A 19,591-nucleotide genomic window follows, 5' to 3' on the forward strand; every position below is an offset into this window, starting at 1 on the left:
AGAGTACTGGAGCCCCAATAGAAAACTCTTTATAGCCCGCAGACTTTTTTTGGGCTCTGGGAATCACTAATAAGCCGGAGTTCTGAACGCAAGAAATCTGCCGGGACATATGGTACAAACCCTGTTTCCATATGAGTTGTGAAATTGTGTTGGATGTAAATATAAACAGAATACAATGATTTGCAAATCCTTTTCAACCCATATTCAGTTGAATATGCTACAAAGACAACATATTTGATGTTCAAACTCATAAACATTTTTTTTTGCATATAATCATTAACTTACCATCAACGGTCCGTAAAATCATCAAAAGGTTCAGAGAATCTGGAGAAATCACTGCACGTAAGCAATGATATTACGGACCTTTGATCCCTCGGGCGGTACTGTATCAAACACCGACATCAGTGTGTAAAAGATATCACCACATGGGCTCAGGAACACTTCAGAAAACCACTGTCAGTAACTACAGTTGGTCGCTACATCTGTAAGTGCAAGTTAAAACTCTACTATGCAAGGCAAAACCCATTTATCAACAACACCCAGAAACGCCGCTGGCTTCGCTGGGCCCGAGCTAATTTAAGATGGACTGATTCAAAGTGGAAAAGTGTTCTGTGATCTGACGAGTCCACATTTCAAATTATATTTTGAAACTGTGGACATGGTGTGCTCCTGAACAAAGAGGAAAATAACCATTCGGATTGTTATAGGGTCAAAGTTAAAAAGCCAGCATCTGTGATGGTATGGGGGTGCATTAATGCCCAAGGCATGGATAACTTGCACATCTGTGAAGGCACCATTAATGCTGAAAGGTCCATATAGGTTTTGGAGCAACATATGTTTTCATCCAAGCAACATTATCATGGGCGCCCCTGCTTATTTCAGCAAGACAATGCCAAGCCACGTGTTACAACAGCGTGGTTTCATAGTAAAAGATTCCAGGTACTTTCCTGGCCGGCCTGCAGTCCAGACCTGTCACCCATCCAAAATGTATGGCGCATTATGAAGCGCAAAATACGACAGCGGAGACCCCGGACTGTTGAACGACTGAAGCTCTACGTAAAACAAGAATGAGAAAGAATTCCACTTTCAAAGCTTCAACAATTAGTTTCCTCAGTTCCCAAACGTTTATTGAGTGACGTTAAAAGAAAAGGTGATGTAACACAGTGGTGAACATGCCCTTTTCCAACTACTTTGGCACGTGTTGCAGCCATGAAAAAAAAAAGTTTATCAGTTTGAACATCAAATATGTTGTCTTTGTAGCATATTCAACTGAGTATGGGTTGAAAAGGATTTGCAAATCATTGTATACCGTTTATACTTACATCCAACACAATTTCCCAAATCATATGGAAATGGGGTTTGTATATATATATACACACTTGTGTATATATATATATATATACACACACACACATACATACATACACACACATTTTATATATATACACACACATACATTTATACACATATATAAGCAGTTGATTATATATATATATATATATATATATATATACACACACATATACAGTGGGGTAAAAAAGTATTTAGTCAGCCACCGACTGTGCAAGTTCTCCCACTTAAAATGATGACAGAGGTCTGTAATTTTCATCATAGGTACACTTCAACTGTGAGGGACAGAATGTGGAAAAAAATCCAGGAATTCACATTGTAGGAATTTTAAAGACTTTTTTTGTAAATTATGGTGGAAAATAAGTGCATCAACTGTCATCATTTTAGGTGGGAGAACTTGCACAATTGGTGGCTGACTAAATACTTTTTTGCCCCACTGTGTATACACACACATATACAAGCAGTTGATATTTTTGGATACATACATACATATATATATATATAAATAAAAGCAGTTTACATTTTCGGAATGTTCAATGGCAGTCGTTAGCCAATTGAGAATAACATCACCTTAGATTTCTCTGCATTTAGCTCTAGTTGAAGCTGAGTCATCTGGGACTGAAAAACATCAAAAGCAGAATGCAAGGGTTCACACTACAGCGGGGGATGAACAATAGATGTATGTGCATAAAAATGGAACGCAGCATCCAACACATAACAGGGATTATTTACATGGATGGAAAACACCTACAGACCTAACATGGAACCCTGAGGTACGCCCTTTTATGCAGGGAGCAAAGACAAGGAGGACCCAGCTAACTGGACACATAGGGTCCCGACAGACAGGTAATCAGAAAACCACTTTACAGCATGCTAACACAGACCAATCCTGTGCAGTTCCAGAGTTGTGTGTCATGTCTGTTATCTAATTTTTTTGTTTAAATGAACATCCTTCAAGACTGGTAATTCCACAATTTCCCCCCAGGAGTTGTATATTGGATCCACAGAGTGTCATTTCACGCCTAGTGGGCTCTCACAGTGCTTAACCCTTCTATTATGTTGAGGGTCAATTTGACAAATTTCAGTTTTTGTGTTTATCAAAGTACTGGTTATCCTTTCTTTTTCTTGCTGAAATTCGGTGACTTTTCCTCATCTAGGGTCATGAACTGGTGTGTAAAATCTGGACACTTTGTCGAGTAGTGCAATGTCTGTATACAAAGATGATGTTGCGGGTCATTTTGACCCATACACTTTAATGTGCGTAAATAGCCAAAATATACAAGTCTCTTTGATATACTTTTTACTTTTCGACGTACAATTGTTTGTATTTTGATTGCCTCTGAGACCCAGATCCAGGTGTGTGAAGAGAGGGAACTTTCTCACACTTGTCCTTGTCCCTGTTCTCATGTCATCTCTTTGACAAACTCACCAAAAATGAGCTCCAGAAGGATGACATCTGAGGAGACAAAGACAAGTGTGAGAAATTTCCCTCTCTTCACACACCTGGCTCTGGGTCTCAGAGACAATCAAAATACAAACAATTGTACATCAAAGTAAAAAGTACATCAAGGAGACATGTTTATTTTTGGGTCTGAACAGCTATTTACCCACATTAAAGCGCCTGTGTCAAAATGACTCGCAACATCATCTTTTTATACAAACTCTGCACAAACATTCCACTACACAACAAAGTGTCCAGATTTACACACCAGTTCATGACCCCAGATGAGGAAAAGTCACCAGATTTCAGCAAGAAAAAGAAAGGATAACCAGTACTTTGATCAACACAAAAACTGAAATGGGTGAAATTGACCCTTAACATAATACAATTGGAATAAAAAATGTATTGTATGTCGCTTTTCTAAATGTTCATATAACCAAAAATAAAATTATTGGTTTAACCTGTTTTCTTGACTGTTTTGAGTGCATTTACACAGTACGGGTCAAAACGACCCACAACATAATCAATGTCATTTTTCCCAACATAATACAAGGGTTAAGAACATACAGTACAGGCCAAAAGTTTGGCCACACCTTCTCATTCAATGTGTTTTCTTTATTTTCATCACTATTTACATTGTAGATTGTCACATCAAAACTATGCACGAACACATGTGGAGTTGTGTACTTCATAAAAAAAAAATGGTGAAATAACTGAAAACATGTTTAATATTCTAGTTTGTTCAAAATAGCCACCCTTTGCTCGGATTACTAATTTGCACACTCTTGGCATTCTCTACATTGGCTTCAAGAGGTAGTCGCCTGACATGGTTCTCACTTCACAGGTGTGCCTTATCAGGGTCGATTAGTGGAATTTCTTGCTTTATCAGTGGGCTTGGGACCATCGGTTGTGTTGTGAATGAGAAGGTGTGTCCAAACGTCTGGCCCAGGGGTTGGGAACCTTTTTGGCTGAGAGAGCCATGAAAGCCAAATATTTCAAAATGCATATCCGTGAGAGCCATATAGATGGCGACTTGTCCAGGGTTTACACCACCGTCCGCCCTATTGTAGCTGAGATAGGCACTGTCACGCCAAATTTCTTCCCCCCGGAAGAAATTTGGCGTGACAGCCCCTCCAATGCCTGAAGGACCCCAATGAGGGCGTGACAATACCAAGTTATATGACTCTTAAGGGTTACAGCTGCAAAATTAGCAAAGCAAAAATAGCTTGAAAGGTTAGCATGCTGGAATGCTAATATTTTTTCCTCCCCGTTAAGGGTCACAGCTGCAAAATTAGCGAAACAAAAATAGCTTGAAAGGTTAGCATGCTGGAATGCTAATATTTTTTCCTCACCGTTATTTTTCACCTATGACAATCAGCCCATTATAATGCTTTTAAAAACAGGCAGCTGTGTGGGCTGCTTTAAGGTCCTTCCACCCTCATTGGGGTCCTTCAAGTAGTTTCTTTCGGGGGGGAGGTTTTTGTAGGGGGGGAGGAAATTTGGCGTGACAGCACCAGCGCCCCCACAACCCCAAAGGGAATAAGCGGTAGAAAATGAATGAATGGATGGATGGATACAACTAAATGCGTGCATTTTTAAGTAAGACCAACATTTTTAGAGTATAATTGTCACGCCTGTAAGTTTATGTTTTGGTCAGGTTATGTTTAGTTTTTTGGACATTTTAGTTGTCTTGGCACTTCCTGGTTTGTTTTCGTCTCCATGCCAACTCATTAGTTTTCACCTGTCACGTCACGTCCTTGTTCTCAGCCTCACACCTGTTTTCACTAATGATCACGGCTACTTAAGTCACTCTTTTTCTTGTCTTCATTCTGGAATCTTCACACACGCACACACGCTACCCTTGCTGCACCTCCTCCATCCCCTCGTCCAGTTCTATGACTTTTAAGTTTCTGTATTTATGTTATTGTGCTAGTTTTGTTTATAGCCATTATCATTCATGCCAATCGAGCAAGTGTTTTTGTTTCATGTTTGCAGCATTTATGCTAGTCTTTTGTTTGTTCATAGCCAAGTGTCTGTACCTCCTTGTGAGCGCCCTTAGTTTATTTTTTATTACAGTGTTTAAATAAACAACCATGTACTCACATCCACGCCTCCCTCGTGCTGATTCTCATCTGCGTCGAGGAACAATCCACGTCCAAGCCTTGTTGTGACAATAATAAGTCTCTTATTCTTTTTAATAACATTGTTATTCTAAAGCTAACCAATAATAAATATAATACTTCTTACCATTTATGCACTTCTTGAACAGGTGCGATAGAAAATGGTTGGTTGGATTAAAATGCATGAGAATGATTTATAATTTGAACGTTATTTTTAACACTGTGATTACCAGCGGAATTATTCATTACTTATCGTGTTATGCAATGTCAGCTAATATTTATCTGAGAGCCAGATGCAGTCATCAAAAGAGCCACATCTGGCTCTAGAGCAAGGGTGTCAAACCAAATTTGGCCCGCCATGTTATTTATTTTGACCCTTGAGACAATATTAAATTAACATTAGAGCTGGCCCGCCGGTATTATACAGCGGCGTTGCATTCACCGCTCATTCTAATACTTGCCAACCCTCACGATTTTCCCAGGAGACTCACGAATTTCAGTGCCCCCCCGAAAATCTACCGGGGCAACCATTCTCCCGAATTTCTCCCGATTTCCACTCGGACAACGATATCGGCGGTGTGCCTTAAAGGTACTGCTTTTAGCGTCCTTTACAACCTGTCGTCATGTCCGCTTTTCCGCCATACAATCAGCGTGCCGGCCCAGTCACGTAATATATGCGGATTCTACACACACATACACACAAGTGAATGCTATGCATACTTGGTCAACAGTCATACAGGTCACACTGAGGGTGTCCTTATAAACAACGTTAACACTATTACAAATATGCACCACACTGTGAACCCACACCAAACAAGAATGACAAACACATTTCGGGAGAACATCCGCACTGTAACACAACATCAACACAACAGAACAAATACCCAGAACCCATTGCAGCACACTACAATATACACCCCCTCTATTTTGCATGTCACTATATGTTCAATTTTCAATGCAAAACTTGTTTGGGTCCCTATTAAGTTTAAGTTGTTCAACTTTGGCCCGCGGCTTTGTTCAGTTTAGAATTTTGGCCCACTCTGTATGAGTTTGACACCCCTGCTCTAGAGCCATAGGTTCCCTACCCCTGGTCTGGCCTGTACTGTATTTAAAAAACAGGTTTTGTGTGCTCTAGTTATGAAAATATTCACGTTATATTTATTGATTCCTACTTTGTTGAAATGTGTTTATAGCGGTCATGTCTGGAACCAATTAACCTTGATAAACGGGGGATGACTGCACAGTATTTTTAGTGCTTCCCAGGAGTGTGTTGAGTAAAGACCGGTACACACCATTTACGCTACTGACCTCATACAAAGATTTTGCAATATCAGGCATTAAGCAATCCATATGTGTGGTGTGCTTTGATAATATCACCTCAAACATAACTATTCTGTCCCACTACTGAGCCCAACTCTCGTCCTCCAAGCCCGAAATATCGCGTGAAAACACGTGATTTAACAAAATCGAAGGAGAGGACCAAACCACTTTGTGTGTACACCACTTAAGATGCATTGTAGTTGTCTTTTTAATTGCTTAAAAACGGTTTGATAACTTATAAAAGTTATTTCTAAATTTATTCAAAAATACATAAAAAATAACTTGTTTGACTTAGTTACTTTAGGTCAAGAGAAAACACTTAAGAGTCACTCGCCGCTCTCGGTCGGGCTCTGCTGACTGTCATCAGTGTCACATTTTTCATCAGCTGTGGGGGAGATGGACATGATTAGTAATAATGCAACAAGTGAACGTTTTTCATCCACATCCGATGACAGCAGAAGTAAAGAGAACGTCTAAATACCTAATTAGGAGTACAATGCAATGACGGACAAAAAAAATTTACTCACTTTCAAGGGTCTGCTGTAGTTCCTGTATGGTACTGAGGAGCACATGGAACTGCTTTTTCCGTAGTTCCAACTAAGTAGGAACAAATGAAGTTAGACATGATTTGTTTCTGTTTTTAATAAGTTCAATTAGAGATTACCTTTGCATCCACATTTTCCTTGGTGTTTGACAGCTGCTGGAGTTCTTTGTCAAGAGCCTCCAGCTGTCTGTAAAAAGATGATCTTTTAATCATAAACATCTTTAACACAGTCAATGAACAAATTAGCACCAAGAGTAATTGGTGGAAGCTCTGAATTCAAATGTCCCTAAGGTCGGGGGTGCCCATTACGTCGATCGCGAGCTACTGGTCGATGGTGGAGGGTGTGTCAGTCTGTCACCAGCCAGGCATTAAAAAAATAGACCTACAAATGAACAATCACCAATCTTCACCAAGACGTCACTTTGGTCACTTGATTGACATTCACGGCACCCGAGGATCTCCTGAGATGACGCTGGCTGCTGCCAGATCGTTATTAAGAAAAAATGACCGACAGAAAGGCAAGAAACTTTTTATTTAAACAGACTCTCGCGTCGTACCTGCCGTCAAATTTCTAAAGACCGACTGCACAGTTCCTGTCTTCACGATAAAAACCCTGCTCCATCCGGCCTGTGCTGACAAATTAAGATCTCAGAAACCTGGCGTGCACAAGCTAGAAAGCGACAGAGTTTGCCACCAATGTATTTCTTGTAAAGTGTAGAAAACGGAGTATGGAAGCTGGACAAATAAGATGCCAAAAACCAACCACTTACATGTGGTATTGCAGTGGTTCTCAAATGGGGGTACGCGTACCCCTGGGGGTACTTGAAGGTATGCCAAGGGGTACGTGAGATTTTTCAAGAATATTCTAAAAATAGCAACAATTCAAAACTCCTTCATAAATATATTTATTGAATGATACTTCATCAAAATATGAATGTAAGTTCATAAACAGGGTAAAAGAAATGCAACAATGCAATATTCAGTGTTGACAGCTACATTTTTTTTGTGGACATGTTCCATAAATATTGATGTTTTTTGAAAAGAAATTTTTAGAATTAAGTTGATGAATCCAGATGGATCTCTTTTACAATCCCCAAAGAGGGGACTTTAAGTTGATGATTACTTCTATGTGTAGAAATCTTTATTTAAAATCACTTGTTTATTTTTCAACAAGTTTTTAGTTATTTGTATATCTTTTTTTTCAAATAGTTCAAGAAAGACCACTACAAATGACCAATATTTTGCACTGTTATACAATTTAATAAATCAGAAATTGATGACATTGTGCTGTATTCTACTTATTCATCTCTTTTTTTCAACCAATAATGCTTTGCTCTGATTAGGAGGTACTTGAATTAAAAAAAATTTCACAGGGGGTACATCACTGAAAAAAGGTTGAGAACCACTGTGGTATTGGACAGAAAGGAAGACTTTTTTTCTCCTCCATTTGAAAATGTGGACGTTATCATCACTACTGTCTGATTCCTATCAATGCAAGTCATCATAAATAAATAAATATAAAAATGATATATATGAATGAGGTAGATCCCCTCGACTTGGTCAAATGAAAAGTAGCTGGCCTGCAGAAAAAGTGTTGGCACCCCTGCCTAAGGTTATGCAAATGTTGAGTTCGACCATAACATAGGTCAAAATATATATCTAAAGTGTCAGGAGTTGACGTCTGCTGGGAAAACATAACAAAATCGAATAAGGACAATTTAGAGAAGACTATGAGAAGAGAATACTAGTAAAGACCAGAAGTAAGGCAACAGATATATTTAAAGTAGGAAGAACCAGTAGTGTTACAGATAAAGGAGAAACACACTTTTTGGGGGGGATTTTCGCCCATCATTCAGAATCCTTATGAAAGCCAAACACACATACTGTATGTGTTTCTATATTATGTATTCAAACTGGTAAATAAATGTGACAAAAAAGTCAGTCAACAATGGAGCCAACGACAGTCGCTCTATTCTGCCTATTCTTTCCCAGAGCTGACACCATCTTGAACTCTAATAACTTATAATAATAATTCACCCCTATACAATATCCTACCCTAATACCCTACTGTGCAATATTACCCTTCGAGTGCAATACATCCGACACTGATTGTTATTTATTACTCCGGTACTCTTGTCTTGTTCTGTATATTGTACAGTATTTTGTATTTCTGTAGTGTTGTGTATATTGTACATGATTGCTTATTATTTTGATTGGATAGTAGGGGGCGGCGTGGCGAAGTTGGAAGGGTGGCTGTGCCAGTATTCTGAGGGTTACTGGTTCAATCCCCACCTTCTACCATCCTAGTCACGTCCGTTGTGTCCTTGGGCAAGACACTTCACCCTTGCTCCTGATGGGTCCTGGTGAGCACCTTGCATGGCAGCTCCCACCATCAGTGTGTGAAAGGGTGAATACGGAAATACTGTCAAAGCGCTTTGGGCTCCTTAAAAAGGGGTAGAAAAGCGCTATACAAGTACAACCCATTTACCATTTACAGTAGTCTGTTAATTGTAATTGTTAGTTTTTTCTTTATTACCTGTTGTGGAAATTATTTTTACCCCATATTTGTTCCCACTACCGCACCTTAAGTTGGAGTCATTTCGTTATATGCAAATATAATGACAATAAAGTCCATTCTATTCTAATCTATTACGTACTTAAAGGGGAACATTATCACCAGACCTATGTAAGCGTCAATATATACCTTTATGTTGCATAAAAAAGACCATATGTTTTTTTTTAACCGATTTCCGAACTCTAAAAGGGTGAATTTGGCGATTTAAACGCCTTTCAATTGTTCGCCTGTCGGAGCAATGACTTTTCACCCGTGACGTCACATCGTGAAGCGACCCGCCATTTTCTCAAACACATTACACACACCAAGTTAAATCAGCTCTGTTATTTTCCGTTTTTTCAACTGTTTTCTGTACCTTGGAGACATCATGCCTCGTCGGTGTGTTGTCGGAGGGTGTAACAACACTAACAGAGACGGATTCAAGTTGCACCAGTGGTCAAAAGATGCAAAAGTCCCTCGTTTGTTCTGCACACTTTACCGACGACAGCTATGCTACGATAGAGATGCCAAGAATGTGTGGATTCCTGCGACACTCAAAGCAGATGCATTTCCAACGATAAAGTCAACAAAATCACAAAGGTGAGTTTTGTTGATGTTATTGATTTATGTGGAGTGTGCTAATCAGACATATTTGGTCACTGCATGACTGCAAGCTAATTGATGCCAACATGCTATTTAGGCTAGCTGTATGTACATATTGCATCATTATGCCTCATTTGTAGCTATATTTGCATCCAGCCTTTCCCTCCACCCACATTTAATGCCAAACAAACACATACCAATCGTTGGTTAGAAGGCGATCGCCGAATTCGTCATCGCTTCCTCCTGTGCCACTGTCTGTCGTGATATGGCTAAAAAATGTCTGTTTCTTCTTTAATTTCGTTTTCGGTACCTGCCTCCACACTCCAACCATCCAATTCAATACATGTGTAATCTGTTGAATCGCTTACGGCGCTGAAATCTGAATCTGAATCCAAGCTACTATGCTATACCTTTCTGTGCTATCCGCCATATTTGTTTTTGGTGGCTTCACGCAGTGACGTCACAGGACAATAGACGGGTGACTATAGCGATGGTGTAAATCAGGCACTTTGAGGCCGTTTTTCCGGATATTGCGTGATGAGTAAAATTTTGAGAAAAACTTTGAAAAATAAAATAAGCCACTGGGAACTGATTTTTATTGGTTTTAACCCTTCAGAAGTTGTGCTAATGTTCCCCTTTAAAAAATCATTGAAACACCTCCATAAATATTGTTACAGTATATACACGTAAGTGTGATTATGAGTGTGACTGTCGTCGGTCTGTGTTGGCCCAGCGATGACAGGGTGACTTATTTAGGATATACCCTGCCTTCCGCTCGAGTGCAGCTGGTTCAAGTCCCCACGCAACCCCACAAGGGACAAGCGGTAGAAAATGGAGGGATGAAAGTGTAGATGTAACATTTGTAATCACATGTAATATTTACGTATTCTGCGCATTTTAAGCATACGGGAAACGCATCATGATGTTCGCCTTTTCCTTCGATAACATGACTGACTACTTCTCACTCACTGCAGACTCCATAAGTGCCAAGGAACATGATAAAACATCACTTACTGTACAATTTCTGCTGTCACTGTGATGCCTGCTGCTAAGATGTTGATATATTCCTGTTTAGATAAAGAATGACTCATAATCTTCACGGGAGGAAGAGGTCTAAATTGGATGCCAAAGTTAAAGTTAAAGTACAAATGATTGTCACACACACACTAGATGTGGTAAAAATTTGTCCTCCGCATTTTACCCATCCCGTTGTTCACCCCCCGGGAGTTGAGTGGTGTAGTGGGCAGCAGCAGTGGCCGTGGCCGGGACTCATTTTCAGTGATTTAACCCCCAATTCCAACCCTTGATGCAGAGTGCCAAGGAGGGAGGTAATGGCTCCCATTTTATAGTCTTTGGTATGACATTGCCCGGGGTTTGAACTCACAACCTACCGATCTTAGGGCGGACACTCTGACCACAAGGCCACCGTTGACCAATATTAATTGACCAATATTATGTTCAACATATGGTGAATGTTTGACACTCTAACCTGTAGGCCACTGAGTAGGTTGACCAAGGTTGGCCAACTTGTCGGATTACGTCCTCATCCTTCTCCTATCCAGGTGATAGGCATTATTTAAGATCTACAATAAACCATCACAAGCTCACCAGCTGACGTCAACATAACAGCTCGTTAGCTCTCTGAGATCAAGGCTGCTGTAAATAATTTGTCTGCGTTGTCGCTTATAACAATATCACCAATACTTGGTTAATATTCAGGTGACGAAATGTAAATGGAGTATTTTTGGCAATTTTTGGATGGTTATTCAAAGGGTTTTATGTGGGGAATTGTAAGGGGATTTTTATTTACATGTATTCACAAGTTAGAATGCATTAAAAAATGTATATCTGTCTACTTGTCTCTCATAATGATTGTGACAGATAGGCAACATTCCAATAAAAGTGTAGTTACCCTCTAAAGATTTAATGGAGTCAGACCCGGAACAAATCATTTCCAATAGTGAGATAGTAAGTGCTCAACCATAGTGTTTTTACTGGAAAAGTGTGAATAACTCACTTGAGTGTCTCATGGCGATCAGGGTGATGCTCAATTACCTTTGCCAGAGCATCATACTCTGCAGGAGGAATGTGAGGGGAAAATAGTTGAAAAACGATTCATAATTATGATAACTCCAAGTAAAACCATTAATTGTACTTCCCCCAATTAACTGTTATTGCCATACTTTCTAACATATTTGTCCAAACACTGTAAGCAAAAAGAACAAAATAACACCTTACCTTGGCGGTTCTTTCTTACTCTCTTGGCTCTCTGGATTTCTTTTTTACACTCTGCTATCTTCTCATGTGCAGATGTTATGTTTTCTTCTGTCAAACGGGCAAAAAGAGGGTGCATTATGTTTCTGCACACATGAAAGTGAAGATCCATTGACTGTAGAAACACAACGGTTCAAACCAGGGGTGTCCAAAGCGCATTTTTTATTGGTCCTAGACAGATTCTACAAATAAGGTCATTATAAATAACATATATTATCAGATATTACTTAATAACGTACTTTGTCACAAAGTTACATGAATTTGTTTTAGCATCTTTAATGTACAAATGTGCCCCATCCTTCTATTGTTCTGAATGAGGATGTCAGTGAAAAAAAGTTTGGACACCCGTGGTTTAAACAAAATGTAAATACCACTACTAACCTATATTGGAGTATATTGTCTCGTAATTCTCCATTTCTTTGAGGTTCATATCATAGACCATGAGGGTCTTCCCCATGGAAAATTCACATTGGGTCAACGTGCCAAGCATCCTCTGGTACTGTGTGAAGCTAGACACCCAAAGAATACATTGGAGAAGTTTACAACGTGTCAAAAAAAGGAAATGCACATTTTTGAAAGCAGTCTATTGCCATTCGGGCTGGGCGATAAATCGATATACTCAATATATAGCGCAGGAGTCGGGAACCTTTTTGGCTGAGAGAGCCATGAAAGCCAAATATTTTAAATGTATTTCCGTGAGAGCCATATAATATTTTTTAACAGTGAATACAACTAAATGCATGCATTTTTATTTAATGACAACAGTTTTAGAGTACGATAAGTCTATTATTATTTTTAATAACATTTTTATTCTGAAGCTAACCAATAATAAATAAAATACTTCTTATCAATAATGCGACTTCTTGAACAGGTGCAGTAGAAAATGGATGGATGGATTAAAATGCATGAAAATGTTTTATATTTTGAACGTTATTTTTAACACCTGTGATTTTATTCCTAGCTGTATGTAGAGCTAGCGTCAAATACATTTTCCAAGATGGCGCTGCTGTAGTGGCTGCTGTAGGCAGGAGCTCTGTGCTCTTGTGTCATCCTTTTGTGTTTCCCTCTTGTTTTCATGTGTTATTATATTTTTTTGCCTTTTTTGCCTATGGTCCGGGACCCTTTGGGACTGTGTGACAAGGGGTGGCACTTTCGTGACCTCTGTGGTGCTTTTTTTGTGGACTTCTGGATCTGCCTCCCGGGAGCCTTTTGGCCATGGAGACCAGCTGCTGGGTCTCTGCTACACCAGAGTCGGTTTGGAGGGACTGGAGGAGATGCGGATGAGGGGACAGGACTGTGGAGCTAGCACTGAGCGCTGGGACGGAGAGGCTTCGCGGTGTCTTGACTGGGTGAGCAGGTGTCGGACACCTCAGTCACCCTGGACGTATCATCGCTCATCCATGCGGACTGGACACTGGCCGAGAGTGGAGTCGGCTGTCCAGGTTGCTTTGTTGGGTCTGCTTCTGTCTCTGGCCATGCTCCCTCCACCCCAGCGGACGATGGCGTGGAACACCGCAGAGGCCACCACAGTGGATATGTTTCTTTTACTTTTTATTCATAGCTGTATGTAGAAGTGTCTGCTTGTATCTGCTGCTTTAATGTCTTTAATGTCCTTTGTGTTCTTTGATGTTTCCCTCTTACACACATGTAAGAGGGATGTGTACTATGCTATGAGTTGTTCTTTTCCCTTGGCCTCAGTCTGCACCTCCTCTCCAGGGCCTAGGCTAAGACCGATTTTTTATTTTTTTATTTTATATTAATCTTCTTTCCCCCCATCCCCTCCCTCCCCCTCCCCTTTGTTTACCTTTATCTCATCTTTTTTGTAAGGGGCGCTGGAAGCCGGCAGACCCGTCAGCGATCCTGTTCTGTCTCCCTGTAATGTTCGTCTGATCTTGAATGGGATTGTGCTGAAAATTGTAATTTTCCTGAAGGAACTCTCCTGACGGAATAAATAAAGTACTATCTAATCTAATCTAATCTAACGTAGAAGTGTCTGGTTGTATCTGATGCTTTAATGTCTTTAATGTCCTCTGTGTTCTTTGATGTGTGATGTTTCCCTCTTACACACATGGAAGAGGGATGTGTACCATGGCTATGAGTTGTTTGTTTTTTTTTCCCCTTGGCCTCAGTCTGCAACTCCTCTCCAGGGCCCAGGCTAAGACCGATTTTTTTTATTTTATCTTAATCTTCTATTTTTTTTTTTTCTCCCTCCCCCTCCCCTTTGTTTACCTTTATCTCATCTTTTTTGTAAGGGGCGCTGGAAGCCGGCAGACCCGTCAGCGATCCTCTTCTGTCTCCCTGTAATGTTTGTCTAAACTTGAATGGGATTGTGCTGAAAATTTTAATTTTCCTGAAGGAACTCTCCTGACGGAATAAATAAAGTACTATCTAATCTATCTAACCAGCAAAATTATTAATTACTTATTGTGTTAAGCAATGCCAGCTATGATTAACCTGAGAGCCAGATGCAGTCATCAAAAGAGCCACATCTGGCTCTAGAGCCATAGGTTCCCTACCCCTGATATAGCGGGTTTGTCTCTGTGCGATATAGAAAATGACTATATTGTTTAGGGGTGTGGGGAAAAAAATCAATTCGAATATGAATTGCGATTCTCACGTTGTGCGATTCAGATCGGTTTCTCATTTTTTTTAATCAATCCAACAAAACAATACACAGCAATACCATAACAATGCAATCCAATCCCAAAACCAAACCTGACCCAGCAACACTCAGAACTGCAATAAACAGAGCAATTGAGAGAAGACACAAAAAAAACACAGAACTAACAAAAAGTAGTGAAACAAAAATGAATATTATCAACAACAGTATCAAAATTAGTTATAATTTCAGCATAGTAGTGATTAAAAATACCTCATTGACATTATCATTAGACATTTATACAAATAAAAAAAGAACAATATTGTCACAGTGGCTTACACTTGCATCGCATCTCAAGCTTGACAACACACTGTGTCTAATGTTTTCACAAAGATGAAATAAGTCATATTTTTGGTTCGTTTAATAGTTAAAACAAATGTACATTATTGCAATCATTTGATAAAACATTGTCCTTTACAATTATAAAAGCATTTTACAAAAATCTACTACTCTGATTGCATGTCAGCAGACTGGCGTAGATCCTGCTGAAATCCTATGTATTGAATGAATAGAGAATCCTTTTAAATGGGGGAAAAAATCGTTTTTGAAACGAGAATCGTGTTGAATTGAAAAAAAAAAATTCGATTTTGAATCCAATCGTGATCCCTAGAATCGATATTGAATCGAATCGTGGGAAACCCAAATATTTGCAGCCCTAATATTGTTATATTCGACTAATGTTCTCATGCAGTTGCTTTTACCCGCGGGCATTACACTACAGGCGTTTCTCTCTCTTTGTTGTATCTCCTTCTCACAGAGACATAAAACAAGCGCACCTTCTTACATACGTCACATACGAATACACCCTCGCGGAGCAGAGAGGTAGCAGCATGAGTAACGTTAGCTGTGGTGCGAATGGTAGTACGAGAGAAAGAATGTGCGAATCCGGTAAGAAATGAAGGAATAATTAATTCCCAAGGAAAACAGCAGGGGGTCCATTGTCTGGCGGTGGTTTGGCTTCAACCGGGAATATGTCGAACAGAAAACTGTAATTTGTCAAGTGTGGGGCAAAAGCGTTGCTACAAAAAGTAGAATCAATGCTAATATCTAGCATCATTTGAAAAGTCACCCGCGAGAGAATGAAGAGTGCTTGAAACTCCGCATGTCAACATCTCCGTTCGGTGCCACACCAACAAAATGCCGAAGCAACCATTTCCACATCAACACCGTATGAAAAAAATAGTCAACAACGGTCTGTCTGACATCACATGGACATCATGCAAAACAGTGCACTAATAGCTTGTTTTAAAAGGTCTCTGACAATCTTGTACATTCTGTTTTGGAAATGACATGAATGTTTGTGCCACTGCTTAATAACTGTTTAATAAATTAACTTAGTTGTGATTTCCTTCTCTGCATGGAAGCTTAAAGGCCTACTGAAAGCCACTACTACCGACCAGGCAGTCTGATAGTTTATATATCAATGATGAAATATTAACATTGCAACACATGCCAATACGGCCGCTTTAGTTTACTAAATTACAATTTTAAATTTCCCGCGAAGTGTCCTGTTGAAAACGTCGCGGTATGATGACTCGTATGAGGCCGCGTGCGTTTGACGTCTCGGGTTGTAGCGGACATTATTTTCCAGCCCGATCCAAGCTATAAGTAGTCTGCTTTAATCGCATAATAACACAGTATTATAGACATCTGTGTTGCTGAAACTTCTGCAATTTGTTCAATTAATAATGGAGAAGTCAAAGTAGAAAGATGGAGGTGGGAATCTTTTAGCCTTTAGCCACACAAACACACGGTGTTCCCTTGTTTAAAATTCCCGGAGGTGAAGCTTTACTATGTATCAGAGCGGTCAAGCGAACATGGATCCCGACCAAATTTCAACCAGCAGTTTTCGGTGAAAAAATTGTGGTAAAAAGTCGCCACTTACCGGGGATCAGCTGAGCTTGAGCCGTCAATACAGCTGCCGTCGACTTCCCTCAGACAATGGCGTCAACACACCCGTGGACACACCCTTTCTGACTATCAGGTACTATTTAACTCACTAAAACACTAGCAACACAATAGAAAGATAAGGGATTTCCCAGAATTATCCTAGTAAATGTCTCTAAAAACATCTGAATCCGTCTTAATGCAATCGCGTTTTTTTTTTAACTTGTTTTTTATTCATTTATTATTTTTCCTAGTCCGTCGCTATCAATATCCTCAAACACAAATATTTCATCCTCGCTCAAATTAATGGGGGAATTGTCGTTTTCTCGGTCCGAATAGCTCTTTTTGTTGGAGGCTCCCATTAAAAACAATGTGAGGATGTGAGGAGCCCTCAACGGGTGACGTCATCGTCTGCTACTTCCGGTAGAGGCACGGCTTTTCTCTTAGCGACCAAAATGTTACGCCTGTTCGGCGATTCCCTCGAGGATGCGTCGAAATTGAACACAGCAAAGGTAAGATAAACAGATTTATTTAAATAACAAAAAGAGCTATATAACAAAATGCTGGAGCTAGTAGAAAAAAACAAACAAAGTACACTAGCATAAAAGCTAGGAATAGTAATAGACAAACTAAATCTGGCTCGAAGGCACACCAAAACAGAAAAACAAATCTTCAGCGTGAGAGCTGGTATAATACAAGGGCATAGCGTGAAAAAACATAGGAATGATGAGAGGAAACTAGTTGCGTGTAAGCAAACCAGAAATGCAGACGTACTGTTGTGTGAAAACAAACTATGAACCCAGGCTGAACAAACAAAAGAGGACGGCTTATAAAGTGACGGTGATTATCTGTAGCAGGTGTGCGGGGCCCTGAGCAGCAGGTGAACTGATGAGTAACCATGGTAATGACTAAACAGGAAGTATGAGGGTAGAAGGACGGAGTGATAAAAATGCAACAAACCATAATATGGGAAGATCGGATTACGGATCTTAACACAAAAGTTGCAAACTTTATTGTCGATGTTCTCTACTAAATCCTTTCAGCCAAAATATGGCAATATCGCGAAATGATCAAGTATGACACATAGAATGGACCTGCTGTCCCCGTTTAAATAAGAACATCTCATTTCAGTTGGCCTTTAATTGAACAAATTGCGAAAGATTCAGCAACACAGATGTCCAAAATACTGTGTATTTGCGCGATGAAAAGAGACGACTTTTAGCCATAAGTGGTGGTGAACTAATATGTCCCCTCCAACCAATAACGTCACAAACACGAGTCATCATTCCGCCACGTTTACAACAGGAAACTCCGCGGGAAATTCAAAATTGTAATTTAGTAAACTAAACCGGCCGTATTGGCATGTGTTGCAATGTTAAGATTTCATCATTGATATATAAACTATCAGATTGGTAGTGGGTTTCAGTAGGCCTTTAATTAGGGTCCTTGGCCCATGGCAAAGGACTCCACAGGAGTCCTTTGCCATGGGCCAAGGACCCTAATTGAAACTGCTGTGTTTCATTATTATTCCGCACCTACGCGCTGTAATTTGACCCTCTTAACATGCTTCAAAACTCACCAAATTTGACACACACGTCGGTATAGCAAACCTTCCCAACATATTAAGCAACCAATCCCCCAAAATGAAAATTGCGCTCTAGCGCCCCCTAAGAAATATTACAGACAAAACTGCATGTAACTTCTGTTAGGAATGTCATAGCGACATGAAACAAAAACTCCTATGTAGGTCTGACTTAGAGCCAATTTTCATACACTCACTTCTTTCAGCAGAAATCTACAGGATGTTGGCAAAAACCCCTTCAAAATAAAATTTGCGCAAAAAATGCCATTTTTGCCTCTTTGCGCTGTAATTTGACCCCTTTAAAATGCTTCAAAAGTCACCAAACTTGGTGCACACATAAGGACTGGCGAATATTGCGATCTAATGAAAAAACAAAACCCCAAAACTCAAAATTGCGCTCTAGCGCTATTTTTGAATAAAACACTGGAAAAAATGCTCCTAGGAAGAAAACACAGACAAAATTGCTTGTAACTTCCGGTAAGAATGTCGGAGAGACATGAAACAAAAACCTCTATGTAGGTCTCGCTTAGACCTACATTTCATAGATTGACAACCCCCAACAAAAATCAACAGGAAGTTTGCAATCCCCCCTTCAAAACAAAAGTTTTGTAAAAACCGGTCAGCTTTCTTCAAACATTATCTCCTCTTAGTGCGTTTGTTGTTTTGGCTTCAAACTCGCACAGGAGAGAGATTGAACCCTTCTGATTAAAAGTATAGAACAGTGTTTTGATAAGTTCTCAGGTTTTGATTTTATACGCCTTCAAAGAACCCCTGTGCAAAGTCTCCTAAAAAATTTCATTTTTGCCTCTTTGAGCTGTTATTTGACCCCCTTAAAATGCTTCTAGACTCACCAAACTTGACACACACATCAGGTCTGGCAAAAATTGCGATTTGATGAAAAAACCTAACCTCAAAACTCAAAATTGCGCTCTACCGCCCCCCTAGGAATACAACACGGACAAACTGCTCCTAGGAAGAAAACAGACAAAACTGCGTGTAACTTCCGGTGGGAATGTCAGAGAGACATGAAACAAAAAACACTATGTAGGTCTCACTTAGACCTACATTTTAATAATTAACATACTTTAGCAAAAATCAACAGGAAGTTTGATATTTTCACTTCAATACAACAACTGCATTACTTTCACAATGCATTAGATTCTCAAAATAGTGGCTCCAAGGCGTCTTCTAACGCTCGGGGGCAGCAGCCAAAGTCGGACCCGACCAACGCTGCTTGTAGCTTTAATTTAGTGTTGT

The 19,591-nt window shown here is 39.8% G+C and overlaps 1 protein-coding gene across 1 annotated transcript in view; it reads right to left on the minus strand.

Moving 5' to 3' along the window:
• Positions 1 to 6,399: 6,399 nt before the first annotated feature.
• thoc7 (THO complex 7) overlaps positions 6,400 to 19,591 on the minus strand; it is a 14,105-nt gene continuing 913 nt past the window's right edge. The window contains exons 3-8 of the mRNA XM_061875262.1: positions 12,588 to 12,715; positions 12,171 to 12,257; positions 11,950 to 12,007; positions 6,896 to 6,962; positions 6,759 to 6,828; positions 6,400 to 6,616 (exon numbers count right to left, since the gene is read on the minus strand). Coding sequence (XP_061731246.1) covers positions 6,558 to 6,616; positions 6,759 to 6,828; positions 6,896 to 6,962; positions 11,950 to 12,007; positions 12,171 to 12,257; positions 12,588 to 12,715 — 469 coding nt within the window. The 3' untranslated portion in view covers positions 6,400 to 6,557. The remainder of the gene's footprint in view (positions 6,617 to 6,758; positions 6,829 to 6,895; positions 6,963 to 11,949; positions 12,008 to 12,170; positions 12,258 to 12,587; positions 12,716 to 19,591) is intronic.

Source organism: Nerophis ophidion, linkage group LG16 (genome assembly GCF_033978795.1).
Source record: "Nerophis ophidion isolate RoL-2023_Sa linkage group LG16, RoL_Noph_v1.0, whole genome shotgun sequence".
NCBI classification, from domain to species: domain Eukaryota; kingdom Metazoa; phylum Chordata; class Actinopteri; order Syngnathiformes; family Syngnathidae; genus Nerophis; species Nerophis ophidion.